The sequence below is a fragment of the Tarenaya hassleriana genome, unplaced genomic scaffold (genome assembly GCF_000463585.1).
Source record: "Tarenaya hassleriana unplaced genomic scaffold, ASM46358v1 Cleome28, whole genome shotgun sequence".
Lineage (NCBI taxonomy): Eukaryota > Viridiplantae > Streptophyta > Magnoliopsida > Brassicales > Cleomaceae > Tarenaya > Tarenaya hassleriana.
Window position 1 is genome coordinate 1409487 of NW_010966021.1, and position 12558 is coordinate 1422044.

At 38.8% G+C, this 12558-nt stretch overlaps 2 protein-coding genes across 2 annotated transcripts; one reads left to right on the forward strand and one right to left on the reverse strand.

The window, feature by feature from the left end:
* Positions 1-846: 846 nt before the first annotated feature.
* Positions 847-9377, forward strand: LOC104817924 (calcium-transporting ATPase 9, plasma membrane-type). The gene is made up of 33 exons (XM_010547311.2): positions 847-1379; positions 1638-1754; positions 1867-1906; positions 2122-2237; positions 2348-2479; positions 2608-2697; positions 2798-2867; positions 3035-3105; positions 3188-3271; positions 3360-3437; positions 3519-3590; positions 3682-3765; positions 3863-3945; positions 4031-4139; positions 4213-4268; positions 4359-4401; positions 4514-4597; positions 4677-4814; positions 5131-5196; positions 5284-5382; positions 5580-5690; positions 6074-6241; positions 6403-6462; positions 6610-6774; positions 7096-7212; positions 7297-7395; positions 7495-7632; positions 7832-7932; positions 8061-8106; positions 8207-8341; positions 8426-8533; positions 8628-8719; positions 8822-9377. Exons 1-33 carry the CDS (start codon positions 1194-1196, stop codon positions 8925-8927), a joined length of 3264 nt encoding a protein of 1087 aa, XP_010545613.1. The 5' UTR covers positions 847-1193; the 3' UTR covers positions 8928-9377.
* A 405-nt stretch (positions 9378-9782) lies between these two features.
* Positions 9783-12457, reverse strand: LOC104817925. Its single transcript, XM_010547312.2, has 6 exons — positions 12189-12457; positions 11534-11687; positions 11337-11407; positions 11046-11131; positions 10383-10962; positions 9783-10296 (listed from the first exon to the last, which is right to left on the reverse strand). The coding sequence occupies exons 1-6, from the start codon at positions 12288-12290 to the stop codon at positions 10012-10014; spliced, it is 1278 nt and encodes a 425-aa protein (XP_010545614.1). The 5' UTR covers positions 12291-12457; the 3' UTR covers positions 9783-10011.
* Positions 12458-12558: the final 101 nt, after the last annotated feature.

A 12558-nucleotide genomic window follows, 5' to 3' on the forward strand; every position in this document is an offset into this window, starting at 1 on the left:
ATTGTGTTGAATGCACGTTTCAATACTCTCTCTTTCTGAGAAGCTTCAGATTTATAACAATTTCTTTTGAATAAATAAATCTCACATTCCATCAAATAGAAAGCCAATTACATTCGCATTGTGTGTTATGTTTTTATGTATTTTTCCTCCATCTTAGTTTTTATGTATTGGTAAGTCAAACCAAGGCTATTTATCTTAGTTATTTCATAATAAAAAAAAATACAAGTAAAATATCATATAAAAACATGAAAATTTGAATTGTCGTGGAATAGAAATAAAATTAAGAATGCTTACTTCAAATATTTTATTAAATTAATTTAACTTATATACTAAATTACTCACCGCATTTTGCCAAATATAAAATAAAGAGAACTTTGGAACGGTTGATAAAGGAAAAAATATCAATTTTAAAAAGGCTACTTTTTTATTAAAAAAAATTTAATACGTGATTTGACTTTTTTCAAGAAAAATTAATTTGTTATTCTCTTTATAGTTTAGAATTTTTTTGGGGGATAAAATATTTCTACACGTTCCCACGTCTAATATTTCTATATAATCACAACATTCTCTTAAATGATTAACTATTATAATATGTTTAATTTTACGAAAAATAAATTCAACAAAAAAAATTATGAAAAAAAAAGTTGTATCAATGCGTCGTGCATATGCATAATGTTAGACTAAATTTAAAAAAGAAAAAAAAAAGGTTTCAGCTTGTGGGCTAAAAGAAAGAGACTCCTGTTTGTTTCCCGGGAAAATCTGCCTTTTCTTCTTCTTTCCTCCGTTCTGTTTCTCGCCTGGAAATATAATAGGGGGAAAAAAACAAAACATCCCGCAATCTATGCACTACCAGACCAGAAATAGCAAAACTCTCTGATCGGTTTTGCCCGAATAATTATTTCTTTTCTGTCCTAATTCGTTCTTGTGTTCTTCTGTGTTTGACAGAGAGGTAAGGGAGAGACAGTGAGGGAGAGAGAGAGATTCATTTTTTTGTTCCCTCTCCTCTACGAAGCTTTGGCCCCTCTCCGTTACACCAACAACAACAGCAACAACAGAAGGGTCTTTCTATTTCTTCTTCATCCTTTTTTTTTTCTGGGCAATGCGAATTTGATTTCTCAGAGGAACAAACCCAAGGTAGGAGGAGGAGGAAGAAGAAGAAGGGAGACGAACTGGGTTCGACCAAGGAAGAGAGAATGAGCACTTCCTCGAGCAATGGGTTGCTTCTGACGTCGATGTCGGGACGACACGACGACATGGAGGCTGGCTCCGTGAGAGCAGAAGAAGATCATTCGGAAGAAGAGCTCGAACACGATCCTGATGATCCTTTCGACATTGATAACACCAAGAATGCTTCCGTCGAGACGCTCCGTCGTTGGAGGGTATTTCTTCTTCCGTTTAATTTTCCCCCCTTCTCATCTCTGAATCTGCAATGCCGGTCCCAAATGGATTCGTTTCGTTGTTCTTTTGGTCTGATTGTGCAACAATGGTGACCCTGTTGCAAATGCCTTACATGGGTTTGAAGGATGATCTTTCTGGATTTGAGAAAATGTATTCGTTTGGCTCGTAGTGAAAAGATTTCATGGAATGTTTTTACCATCGAGTGGTTGCTGACTTCTGGTTTTGTTGAATGTTTGTAGCAAGCGGCTTTTGTGTTGAATGCCTCACGTAGGTTTCGATACACTTTGGACCTAAACAAGGAAGAGGCTTATGACAGTAGAAGAAGAATGATCAGAGCACATGCTCAAGTCATAAGGGTAATCTTCTATCAAAAAGTTCTTTGACGTGTTTTGCCATGTCGGTTTCGCTTTCCTCCCAAGCGTTCCTGCTTGCCATTGTGTCCTCATCGGTAATTTCTCCGTGAATCAGGCAGCGTTGCTTTTCAAGTTGGCAGGGGAACGACAACTTGGTATGTTTCTCTCTGGAGGCATTAATGCAAACACACATCTTATATATAACGCAAAGCAATGAATCTCGGGAACATCTTGCCGCTAAGATTATCATGTAGACTTTGTTATTGCTAAGCTCCTCCTATAAAACATCGATAGGGAACTTTGAGGTTGAATTTTGGATCGGTCTATCAAGTTTGTTTTTCCATTGATTGATCTTACTTCTTTGGATCAGGATTTGGCCCGTCATCAACTCCCCCAACCTCAACCGGTGACTTTGAGGTTGAACTCGAAAAACTCGTATCAATGACCAGGAACCAGAATGTTTCTGTTCTGCAACAATATGGAGGGGTATGATTTCAAGACTTTGTTTGCTTGTGTTGTATTGTATGTGATATTATTGTTGTATTGTATGTGATATTATTTACTTCTTCTGCTACTTTTTTTTTGTCATGTCTCAGGTTAAAGGTCTAACAGAGAAGTTGAAGTCGAATTTGGAGCAAGGAGTGGACGACGATCCCGCAGAGCTGATAAAGAGGAAGAATGCATACGGATCAAATACGTATCCTCGGAAGAAGGGAAAAAGCATCTTTGTAAGAAATGCTGATTTATTCTGTATTTTCTTCGAGAGTGTATAGTCTGTTTTGGCAGTGCTCTTTCAATTCATGGATAACTTTCCAATGGGGATAACTCATGTTTTCTTTTTTGATTTGCCAAAAAGATGTTCCTTTGGGAAGCTTGGCAAGATTTAACGCTTATAATCTTGATCATCGCTGCTGTAACTTCGTTGGCATTGGGAATAAAAACAGAGGTAACTTATTGCTTTACATTCGTACTTACATTTCCAAATATAAGAACATTTGTTTTGTAGCTGTACTGTGATATCTTATTTATTCTGACAACAACTTTAGGGTCTAGAAGAAGGATGGTATGACGGTGGCAGCATCGCATTTGCTGTTTTGCTTGTCATAGTTGTTACAGGTATGAAATTTCTCGGCTCGTTGGTTTTGCTTGCTTTCTCGCTCTTATTTTCTACTATCACATTTGCTGATTGCCTAAGAACAAAAGTTACTTGGTTGACGTGTTAAAGAAGCATTATTTCGTATACAATGCCAGTAATAAATTCTGTCTTAACCTTCTTTCTACAGCCGGTAGTGACTATCGTCAATCTCTTCAGTTTCAAGACCTCAATGAGGAAAAACGGAATATACAACTAGAGGTGTGTGCTGTGATGTCATTATGATTGTTTTCATTGTAAGTTTCCGGGGCTGATATTTAAATGAATGAAAAAACCTCTACAGGTCATGAGAGGAGGTAGAACTGTGAAGATTTCTATCTATGACATTGTTGTTGGAGATGTCGTACCTCTTAGAATAGGTGATCAGGTAGGTGCATACATACATTGTCAAGAAATTTCATTATCGTAGCTTAGAATTCGTAATATTGGTCTTAACACATTTAATCTCATCTCAGGTCCCTGCTGATGGAGTGCTTATTAGTGGTCATTCTCTTGCTATTGACGAGTCTAGCATGACCGGTGAAAGCAAGATTGTGGGTTCACTATGGTTATCCTTGTGCAGTTTTATGGTTCTCCGCTTCTCTGTATTTGCTAAGAGTAACCCCTTGTTACAGGTGCATAAGGATCAAAAGGCACCCTTTCTAATGTCGGGTTGCAAAGTGGCTGACGGAGTTGGTTCTATGCTGGTAAATGTTGAAGCATCTGTCTTTTTCCTCGAAGCTATTCTCCTAGTTTCACTTTTATTTTTCCCTGATGATTACTTTCTCTCAATTATAGGTTACAGGTGTTGGTATCAATACGGAATGGGGATTGTTGATGGCAAGTATCTCTGAGGATACCGGTGAAGAAACACCATTGCAGGTGTGTTCCTGATCATTTTAGTTTTCATAGTATATTGTGTTATAGGCTTGATGATGTCTTGATGAAACTTGATCATCTGTTTGATAACTTTTCATAGGTTCGGTTAAATGGTCTTGCAACTTTCGTCGGTATAGTGGGGCTCTCTGTGGCTCTCTGTGTTCTGGTTGCTCTTCTTGTCAGGTACTTCACTACACCCGGGTTACTAAATCATTTGCTTACAACTTGATGCCAAATTGTCTCTTTTTTAATTTTTTTCGGTTTACAGATATTTTACCGGAAATACACATGACCCCGATGGAACAACACAGTTTATCAGAGGGAATACCAGTGCCGGTGACATAATAGACGATTGTGTAAAGATATTTACAATTGCTGTAAGTGTAATCCACCATTGTTGATCATCCTATTCAATAGACATATATATCAGCTAATTCTGGCACTATTCAGGTTACTATTGTGGTTGTGGCAGTGCCTGAAGGACTTCCGCTAGCTGTTACCCTAACGTAAGTTGTAGTGTCACTTGTATTTCACATGGAAATAAAGATATCTTATGTACTGATTTTCATTTCTTGTCAAATATGCTACTATGGCAGTTTGGCTTACTCAATGAGAAAGATGATGGCTGACAAAGCTTTGGTGAGAATCACATTGGATCTGTTTAATTTAACTTTCCTTTTTTTTTTTCCTTTTTAATTGTTTGTCATTTTTTTTTGTTTCCCGGGGTTTTGTCTGATAACACAAAATGCAGGTTAGGAGGCTTTCAGCTTGTGAAACTATGGGCTCTGCAACAACAATCTGCAGTGATAAAACTGGAACTCTGACCTTGAATCAGGTCAGTCTCCCTTATAAATCAGCATATTTCAGATGATCAGAAAGAACCAGAGCTAATTATGTACCCTTTCATATTTCAGATGACAGTGGTTGAGGCTTATGCCGGTGGAAAAAGGATGGAATTACCAGACAACTCCTCGGGGATGCCCTCAGAACTTCTTTCATTGATATGTGAAGGTGTCGCACAGAACACAACGGGAAATGTTTTTGTCCCTAAGGTTGTTTCTACGTTTTTAGCTCCTATGCTTGGAAACAAAACCGATAAATTTCTATTTGAGTCCCAGTTATGAGTTTAGGTAACTCGAAAGTGATTGAAGCTTTTGGCTCCAATCCACAAAACAAATCTCATTACGGTTTAAATAAGGGTATAAAGTTTCTTAGGATGACAATTTTCACCGAGGTGAAAGTTTTGGACAAATAAAGTGAACATAATCTCTTCAAAGATGTTAAGATTCTCATGAGTGGTTTTATCTTCTGTCATTACTTTGAGTTGTCATCGCAAGATTGCTTGGTAACCACGTTATTCTATTGTAGGATGGTGGAGATGTAGAAATTTCAGGATCCCCCACAGAAAAGGCTATTCTATCGTGGGCATATCAGGTATTACTGGTGATGGATTATTGTTACCAATCTTAGACATATTTTCCCCTTCGGATTGGTGATATATATAAAGAAACAATTTTGCAGTTAGGGATGAAGTTCGATACCATCAGGTCAGAGTCTGCTATAATTCACGCTTTCCCTTTCAACTCGGAGAAAAAGCGTGGAGGTGTTGCAGTACTTCGGGTAATTTCCTGATTCTTTCTCCGGTTTGAAATATCGACACATCATTTTGTTAGCCTGTTACCATTAGCTTCTGCTTTTACAGTCACTCCTATATGTTGATGAACTTACAATATCTCAACAGAAGAACATCTTTTTGTCCCACTTCTCTTATGCATGATTCTATAAGCCCATGAACAATCCATATTGACTTTCTGCAGGGTGATTCTGAAGTTGTGATTCACTGGAAGGGAGCAGCTGAGATAGTTCTGGCCTGTTGTACAAAGTACATGGACTCAAATGGTACCTTGCAGCCTATCGATGGACAAGAGGTGGGTTTGAGTGAAATTATGGGAGAAATATACAACAATCTTTCTATGGTCTTTTGCATTAGAGAATAGATTAGGAGAATAGAAATGTCATTTTTGAAGGAATGCCCAAATGGGTTCATTAAATTGTGCCCATATAGTTCTTTTGGTGTATGTGCCACATTTTCTGGGTCACGGTACAAGACAGAGAAAGTACTGTCGAACCTTGAAACTCAGTAACCGGAAGCAGTTGGTATGGTTTGCTTTGCTTTCTATTTTATCAGGGAGTGAGATAATTGGATCAAATTCTTTGCCTGAAGTATCAAGAACAATGCTAAATTTCTCTCGTGTAAAAGGGAATGCCTTCTTATCCATGTACTAAACAGGTCTACAATCTTTTTATTCAGGAATTTTTCAAGGTTGCAATTGACAGCATGGCTGCAAATAGCTTGCGATGTGTAGCTATTGCGTGCAGAAAATACGAACTTAACAAAGTTCCCAAAGATCAAGAGGATTTGGACAGATGGGTTTTGCCGGAAGATGAGTTGGTTTTGTTAGGTATTGTCGGTATAAAGGTAAGGCTCCTGAAAATCTTCCACCACCTCTAGATTGAGTTCATGATATCCCTCCATTGCATCGGAATACTATCATCAGCCTTTTCTTCCTAAGCTATCTTATTTTCCTTTGTTTTCTAAATTCCTTTTTTCGGTGTATATTCATTCATCACCTTATGCAGGACCCTTGTCGGCCCGGCGTCAAAGATGCAGTGAAAATCTGCACTGATGCTGGTGTCAAGGTAAGCTCCAGGCCTCACTACAATATTATCTTAATACGATTAAGATATCTACTTCTACAACATTCTGAATACGATGCATGATCACCATTCTTTTTTCTACGATATTTTCTCTCAAACCGTATATATATTGTATTTGTTAATGTCAAGGTACGAATGGTGACCGGAGACAATATTCAAACGGCAAAAGCTATAGCTTTGGAGTGCGGCATACTTACTTCGGATGCAGAAGCTACTGAACCTACCATTATTGAAGGAAAGGTGTTCCGTGAACTATCGGAGAAAGAGAGAGAAGTAGTAGCCAAGAAAATAACGGTAGGATTTCGATAACGTTTTAGCACTAGCTGTTGTTTCATCTAAACCTTTCATCATACCCGAAACTAAAATGTTAAACACGTACTGAGATGACAAAGTCAGTTCACTAGAAACATCTTTTACACATATGATTACGATATATATACTTCTACAACATTCTGAAAATGTTATAGCTGGCATGTTTTAGCGAACTTTTATCAACAAATAAGGAATACCTGAGCGATTTTAGTGGGATATGTGTTTAAAACCATACAGATTAGGTATCACCATTGTTGTTCCCAGGTATAATCTTCAATGATTTAACATATGAGTGATATGCAGGTGATGGGAAGGTCATCTCCTAACGACAAGCTTTTACTTGTTCAAGCATTACGGAAAAATGGTGATGTTGTTGCCGTGACTGGTGATGGTACCAATGATGCTCCTGCACTTCATGAGGTTTGTAAGATCGTCCTCTATTCTTTCAATTACAACTTATGATTCGTTTTCGGATCCAAATTTACTAACTGTTTCGTAATCTAGGCGGATATCGGTCTCTCTATGGGTATATCGGGAACTGAAGTTGCGAAAGAGAGTTCAGACATCATCATCTTGGACGATAATTTTGCTTCAGTTGTAAAGGTTAGTTACCGCAAGATATTTGTTCATACCTCTTAAGAGCTTTTTTGTCCTTTTTTTCTTGTTTTTTCCCCATCACATATCTCTCTTTGCTCGTTACAGGTTGTTCGTTGGGGTCGGTCCGTGTATGCCAACATCCAGAAATTCATACAGTTCCAGCTCACTGTAAATGTCGCTGCTCTTGTAATCAATGTTGTTGCAGCAATGTCATCTGGTGATGTTCCTCTAAAAGCAGTTCAGGTTAATATACTTATCCTCATTCTTCCGTATAGAATTTTAACCTGTGAAACCTCGACACCCGAGTATAAAACGAAGTACAAATTGAGAATAAGCATATAATAATTTAGTTAATGAAGTGATCTTCAGAGATTTATTATGGTGGGAATTCATTTTTTTGCAGTCATAACTCGAGTATGTGATTACATGTTCCTTAATGCAGCTTTTATGGGTAAACCTTATTATGGACACCCTTGGAGCTCTTGCTCTTGCTACAGAGCCACCAACAGATCATCTTATGCACAGGACTCCAGTTGGAAGGAGGTAGAACACTGTTTATTTTCTCCAAAATGATTCCATTATCATCATCTCGATGAATTCCGATACTTCCGTGAATTCGTGGTATGATCTGTAACAATTTTGTAGTAATTTTATCATTTCTGGATCTGCAGGGAACCTCTTATAACCAACATCATGTGGAGGAACTTGCTCGTGCAGGTATTAGGCTCAGAAAAAACAAAACGAATTCACTTTTGCTACGTACTTTGTATCGATCTTTCGTTTCTCTGATATACGTAAAATTCTTGAAATGTTGCAGGCATCATATCAAGTGCTTGTTCTTCTAGTTCTTAACTTTGCAGGCTTCAGCATTCTTGGATTAACCCATGATAACCATGCACATGCTGTGGAAGTGAAGAACACCATGATATTCAATGCCTTTGTCATGTGTCAAGTAAGCGTCTCTCCTGTTTCATGTTAGTAGTCACGCCTTTTAGACGATATGATCTCTGTGTTCATCGTCTCTCGGAAATTACAGATATTCAACGAGTTCAACGCGAGAAAACCCGACGAGATGAATGTTTTCCGAGGAGTAACTAAGAACTTCCTCTTCATGGGGATCGTCGGGATAACTTTCATACTTCAGGTCCCAAAACCGATAACCATCTCTTCTCTGTTCTTGTTTTGATAAGTTAGATGTAGAAGATAAGCACTAATATGCTTCTTTACCGCTGCTGCAGATAATCATCGTTACTTTCCTCGGGAAATTCGCCTCGACGGTGAGGCTAGGCTGGGATCTATGGCTTGCGTCTATCGCCATCGGGTTTGTCAGGTCAGTTGCAGTTTCTTTCTTCTACTAAACCTGCAGTTTCAAAAAAAAAAAACAATAACGTTCGTTTCATCGAATGAATTGATGAACGATTAATTTCTGCAGCTGGCCACTCGCGATGCTCGGAAAACTGATACCGGTGCCCAAGACACCGATGAGCGTTTACTTCAAGAAACCGTTGCGTAAATACAAAGCTTCAAGAAATGGATAAAGATAGTAGATATCTTCCCATTCTGCAACATCAGGAACTCTATACACTTTGAGGAAATTGCTTCCAAGAACATCTTATTCTGACAAAAACGCAGAAAAAAAAAGAGATAGAAAAAGAAAAAGACAGATCAACCTTATGACAAAGCCCTTAATCTCTAACCTCAGACTGCAAAAAAACTACAAGTCCTTTTACCATATAAAGATTACTTTTCCTATGTAAACTGTATCAAAGTCTTTTGTACCTTTCCATTGTTTTATTTCTTTTTCGGGGTGGCGTTTTGTATGATGATGAGACAGAAACTGTAAAAAATTCGATTATGGGATTGAGGTATACCGGTGGGATTTTCGGCTGGTTTTCTCTGGTTTGAACAGAGGGTTTAGTCTGTACATTTTGAGGATCTGTTTGTTCTTCCTTGGTGTTCAGACGCAAATAAACTTTCCTATAGATGCATACTATCTTCTCCTTTTAGCCTCTCTTGAGTTCAATCTTTGCCACTTCAAGTCGCACGATCGGAAAATAGGGAGGGTTGGGTCGGGTACCAAACCCCCGGGGTCCCACAGGTATCTGTCCCGTAGAACCCGAGAGGCATGGGTCCGACCTCCGAAAGCCGAATCTTGGAAGTTGGGTGTTTCATCAAGAAAAATGTATAACCTTGGACTCTGATTCTGCAAACATCTGAAGTACTTATACTTTGAATGTTTCACTTAGATGAGTGAAAAACCAGAACACCCTTTTCATCAAAACATGAACTTGCAAATCATTTGAAACATGTATGTACACATTGTAATGACGGACTTTGAATCTAAAGATGAGTAGCAATGGAAGTTCATTGGTTCCGACCTTGTCGGAGATTAGTTAGATCGAAAACTCGAATACCCTTTTCATCAAAAATTGAACTTTTCAAACATCTGAAAGTATTTATAATCCAACAAATCTCAATCTGTAACCTCAAACAGTTCTTTCTTTCCTACACCAAAGACGAGATTAATCACCCGCCTTAAAATGAACTTAATATCGACATAAACTTAATATCGGTGATTAACAGTTCTCCAAGATCTCACTCACAGAAATGCAGCAGAGAAGATCAGATTGGGCAGAAGCATGAATAAGCCAAGTGATTCTTCTTCGAGATGTAAGGAGAGACGAAATCTGTGGCAAGGGCCGACGTGCCAGTGATCTCGGCTGGAACGAGGACTTGAGGCTTCCCTAAAGCTATTCTTTTTCCGACAGTGTTGGCGTAAAACAGACCCGATATTGCCGGAACAAATACATCACTCCTCGAGCTTATGTAGAAGTCGATAACCTTTTCGTACTCGGAATCCTTTGATTCCAAGTACTTTGATTTCTTATCAGCCGGCATTATCGTTTCCTGCCCATTTTTTGTGAATAGATCAAGACCGAGAAACATTGCAGTTTCCTTCAAGATCTAAATATAAAAGACGGGAATTAACTCACCTTTGTATATGTTTTCGGGAATATATCCTTGAGAATGTTGAGGCTGCTGTCCCATCTAGGCTGCGTAAGATAGATAGTAGTATCGGTGTTGAAACCAACCTTTCTCAAGAATAGAGCGATCTCTTGTGCATCATAACAGGATTTGGAGCCTGCAACCGCGGTTTCATGGCAGTTTTTCTTTTCGAGAATGTCAACCCTCAGGTCTATGGCTATGAACCGGCCACCCGATTTCCGGCTCAGTGTTTTCAGCCTCTCGACCATGGAATCAACCACTTTGTTCATCTCGGGTTGCAACTCCAACGAGCCAAACATTGCCAGACATGCAACGGGATCGGTCTCACCGTCTTGTGAGGATTTTCTCATGTTCACGGATGGGAAGTAGGTTGCAACTCTTATGTTTCCCTTTGACTTGAAGACGGGTATGATATTTTCCTTGATATAATCTTCGGATACCCGGGCAGGGACCTTCACGATGGCCATATTCCTGAGAGATATTTCTTCGGGCAATTGTTTTACAACCTTGACAACGCCTTCTAGGTTTCTAATGAACTTGTCAGCATTGTATATATCTTCGAAGTTCCTAGTAAAAAATGCAGTGAATCACTTAGAAATCTCCCGAGAAATTTGGAAAAGCGAAAGGATGTAATGACATAAAACCCGAACCTTTCATCCCCAGGCTTTCTTCCTCTTATGTCCGGAAGCACAAGAGTGGCTCCAAGACGATTTGCCACCCTTACAGCATCAGTAATCTGAACAAGACAACACAATAAGCCACATGAACAATAGAGGAAAGAGAACAAAATAAGTTTGAAAATTGGGCAAGATGATCGACATCAAAGATTGGAATTTAGCAGTGCAATTCTTCATGCACAGCCCTTTTATACAAGTTCAATCTTTACAAGACACCAACATAAGAAAGTACCAAACTTTCAGATTATTAGAAAGGGTATATACCTGAGAGACATGATATTCAGGACCATTTGTCAGCGAAAAAGTAACATATCCTTTCGACGATGCTGCTTCATCTGTAACATTGTTTCCAGAATGAATAACAGAAACGTTTTAAGTGAAACAAAGAACGGAATCAGATAAGACAGTAACATGAACAACTCAGTCTCAGGGAGAAAGCACACAAGTGGGCAGAATCATACCAGACATGGATGCTTCCCAACAAGGCTTAAGTTCATTATTGATGTCCTCCATCCAAGGCCCGTTGCTTCCCCCAACAGACCGCACTAGACCTTCTTGCACTGCAACTTTGGATCCCTCGAACTCGATATCGTGTCCTTCTCCAGGGAATTTCTCCTGAAAATTACAAAATTTGCAGTACAATAAGAACCCATCAGTCGCTGATCTATGTCAATGTCACCATGCGAGGTTTTTCTTCTCCTTCTATCTAAGAAAAGGGGAAATTTTGGATTGCCCACTTCCATTTCAGACCGAACAAGCTGACTTCTAACACTCACTCTTGATCTGAGGAACCATTGGTCCAAGATAGGTTTTTGATTGTCAAAAAAATTCACATTTCAACAGAAAAAGACAAGCCAATCGTACAAATTGAATAAAGTTCAGGACTTTGAGGCTACTGTGAACCAGATCTGCTTCTCGGACATCAAAGAAAGAATCATGAATAAGAAAACAAGTGGTAGAACCAAAGAATGGTGAAGAAAATCGAACAGAGCCCATGAATTAACTCAGCGTCAAACAATAACAAAACCCATTTTTTTTCAACCAGAAAGAGCAGAAATATTTCAAACAAAGGAAAAGACGAAGACGAAGGAGAAGACAAAGACATGTCGGTGTCACCTGAGACGGATCGAAGTAATCTCTGTGAATCATCTGTCCGAGCATCACAAACATGGTGATCGTAAGAATTCCAGCAACCACTTGTCTCAAATCCACACCCATTTTCACTCTTCTTCTTCCTCGCCTCTCTCTCTCTCTCCACAGAAGAAGAAGTGGGTTTTGGAGATTTTTTACTGAAACGGAGGATTCTGAAGTGATTATATATTAAATTTTGTGGGTTTTTTTTTGTTTTTGTAAATTGCAGTGAAAGAGAGAGAAGGAAAGCCCAACAAACAGGGGGCGAGGTTTTTGTGGGGCAGACAGAGACAAGCTAGCTTTCCATTCTGAGACCGCTCTGGTTTTTTTTTTTTTTTTTTTTTTTTTTTTCAAA

Excerpts from the sequence above, each read along its gene's own strand:
- LOC104817924 (XM_010547311.2), top strand. The coding sequence starts at position 1,194 with ATGAGCACTTCCTCGAGCAATGGGTTGCTTCTGACGTCGATGTCGGGA. Across the intron at positions 3,272-3,359 it reads CTCTTAGAATAGGTGATCAG|GTCCCTGCTGATGGAGTGCT; the intron begins GTAGGTGCATAC and ends ATCTCATCTCAG. Across the intron at positions 8,720-8,821 it reads ATCGCCATCGGGTTTGTCAG|CTGGCCACTCGCGATGCTCG; the intron begins GTCAGTTGCAGT and ends TAATTTCTGCAG.
- LOC104817925 (XM_010547312.2), bottom strand. The coding sequence starts at position 12,290 with ATGGGTGTGGATTTGAGACAAGTGGTTGCTGGAATTCTTACGATCACC. Across the intron at positions 11,408-11,533 it reads TTGGGAAGCATCCATGTCTG|ATGAAGCAGCATCGTCGAAA; the intron begins GTATGATTCTGC and ends ACAATGTTACAG. Across the intron at positions 11,132-11,336 it reads CTGAATATCATGTCTCTCAG|ATTACTGATGCTGTAAGGGT; the intron begins GTATATACCCTT and ends TGTCTTGTTCAG.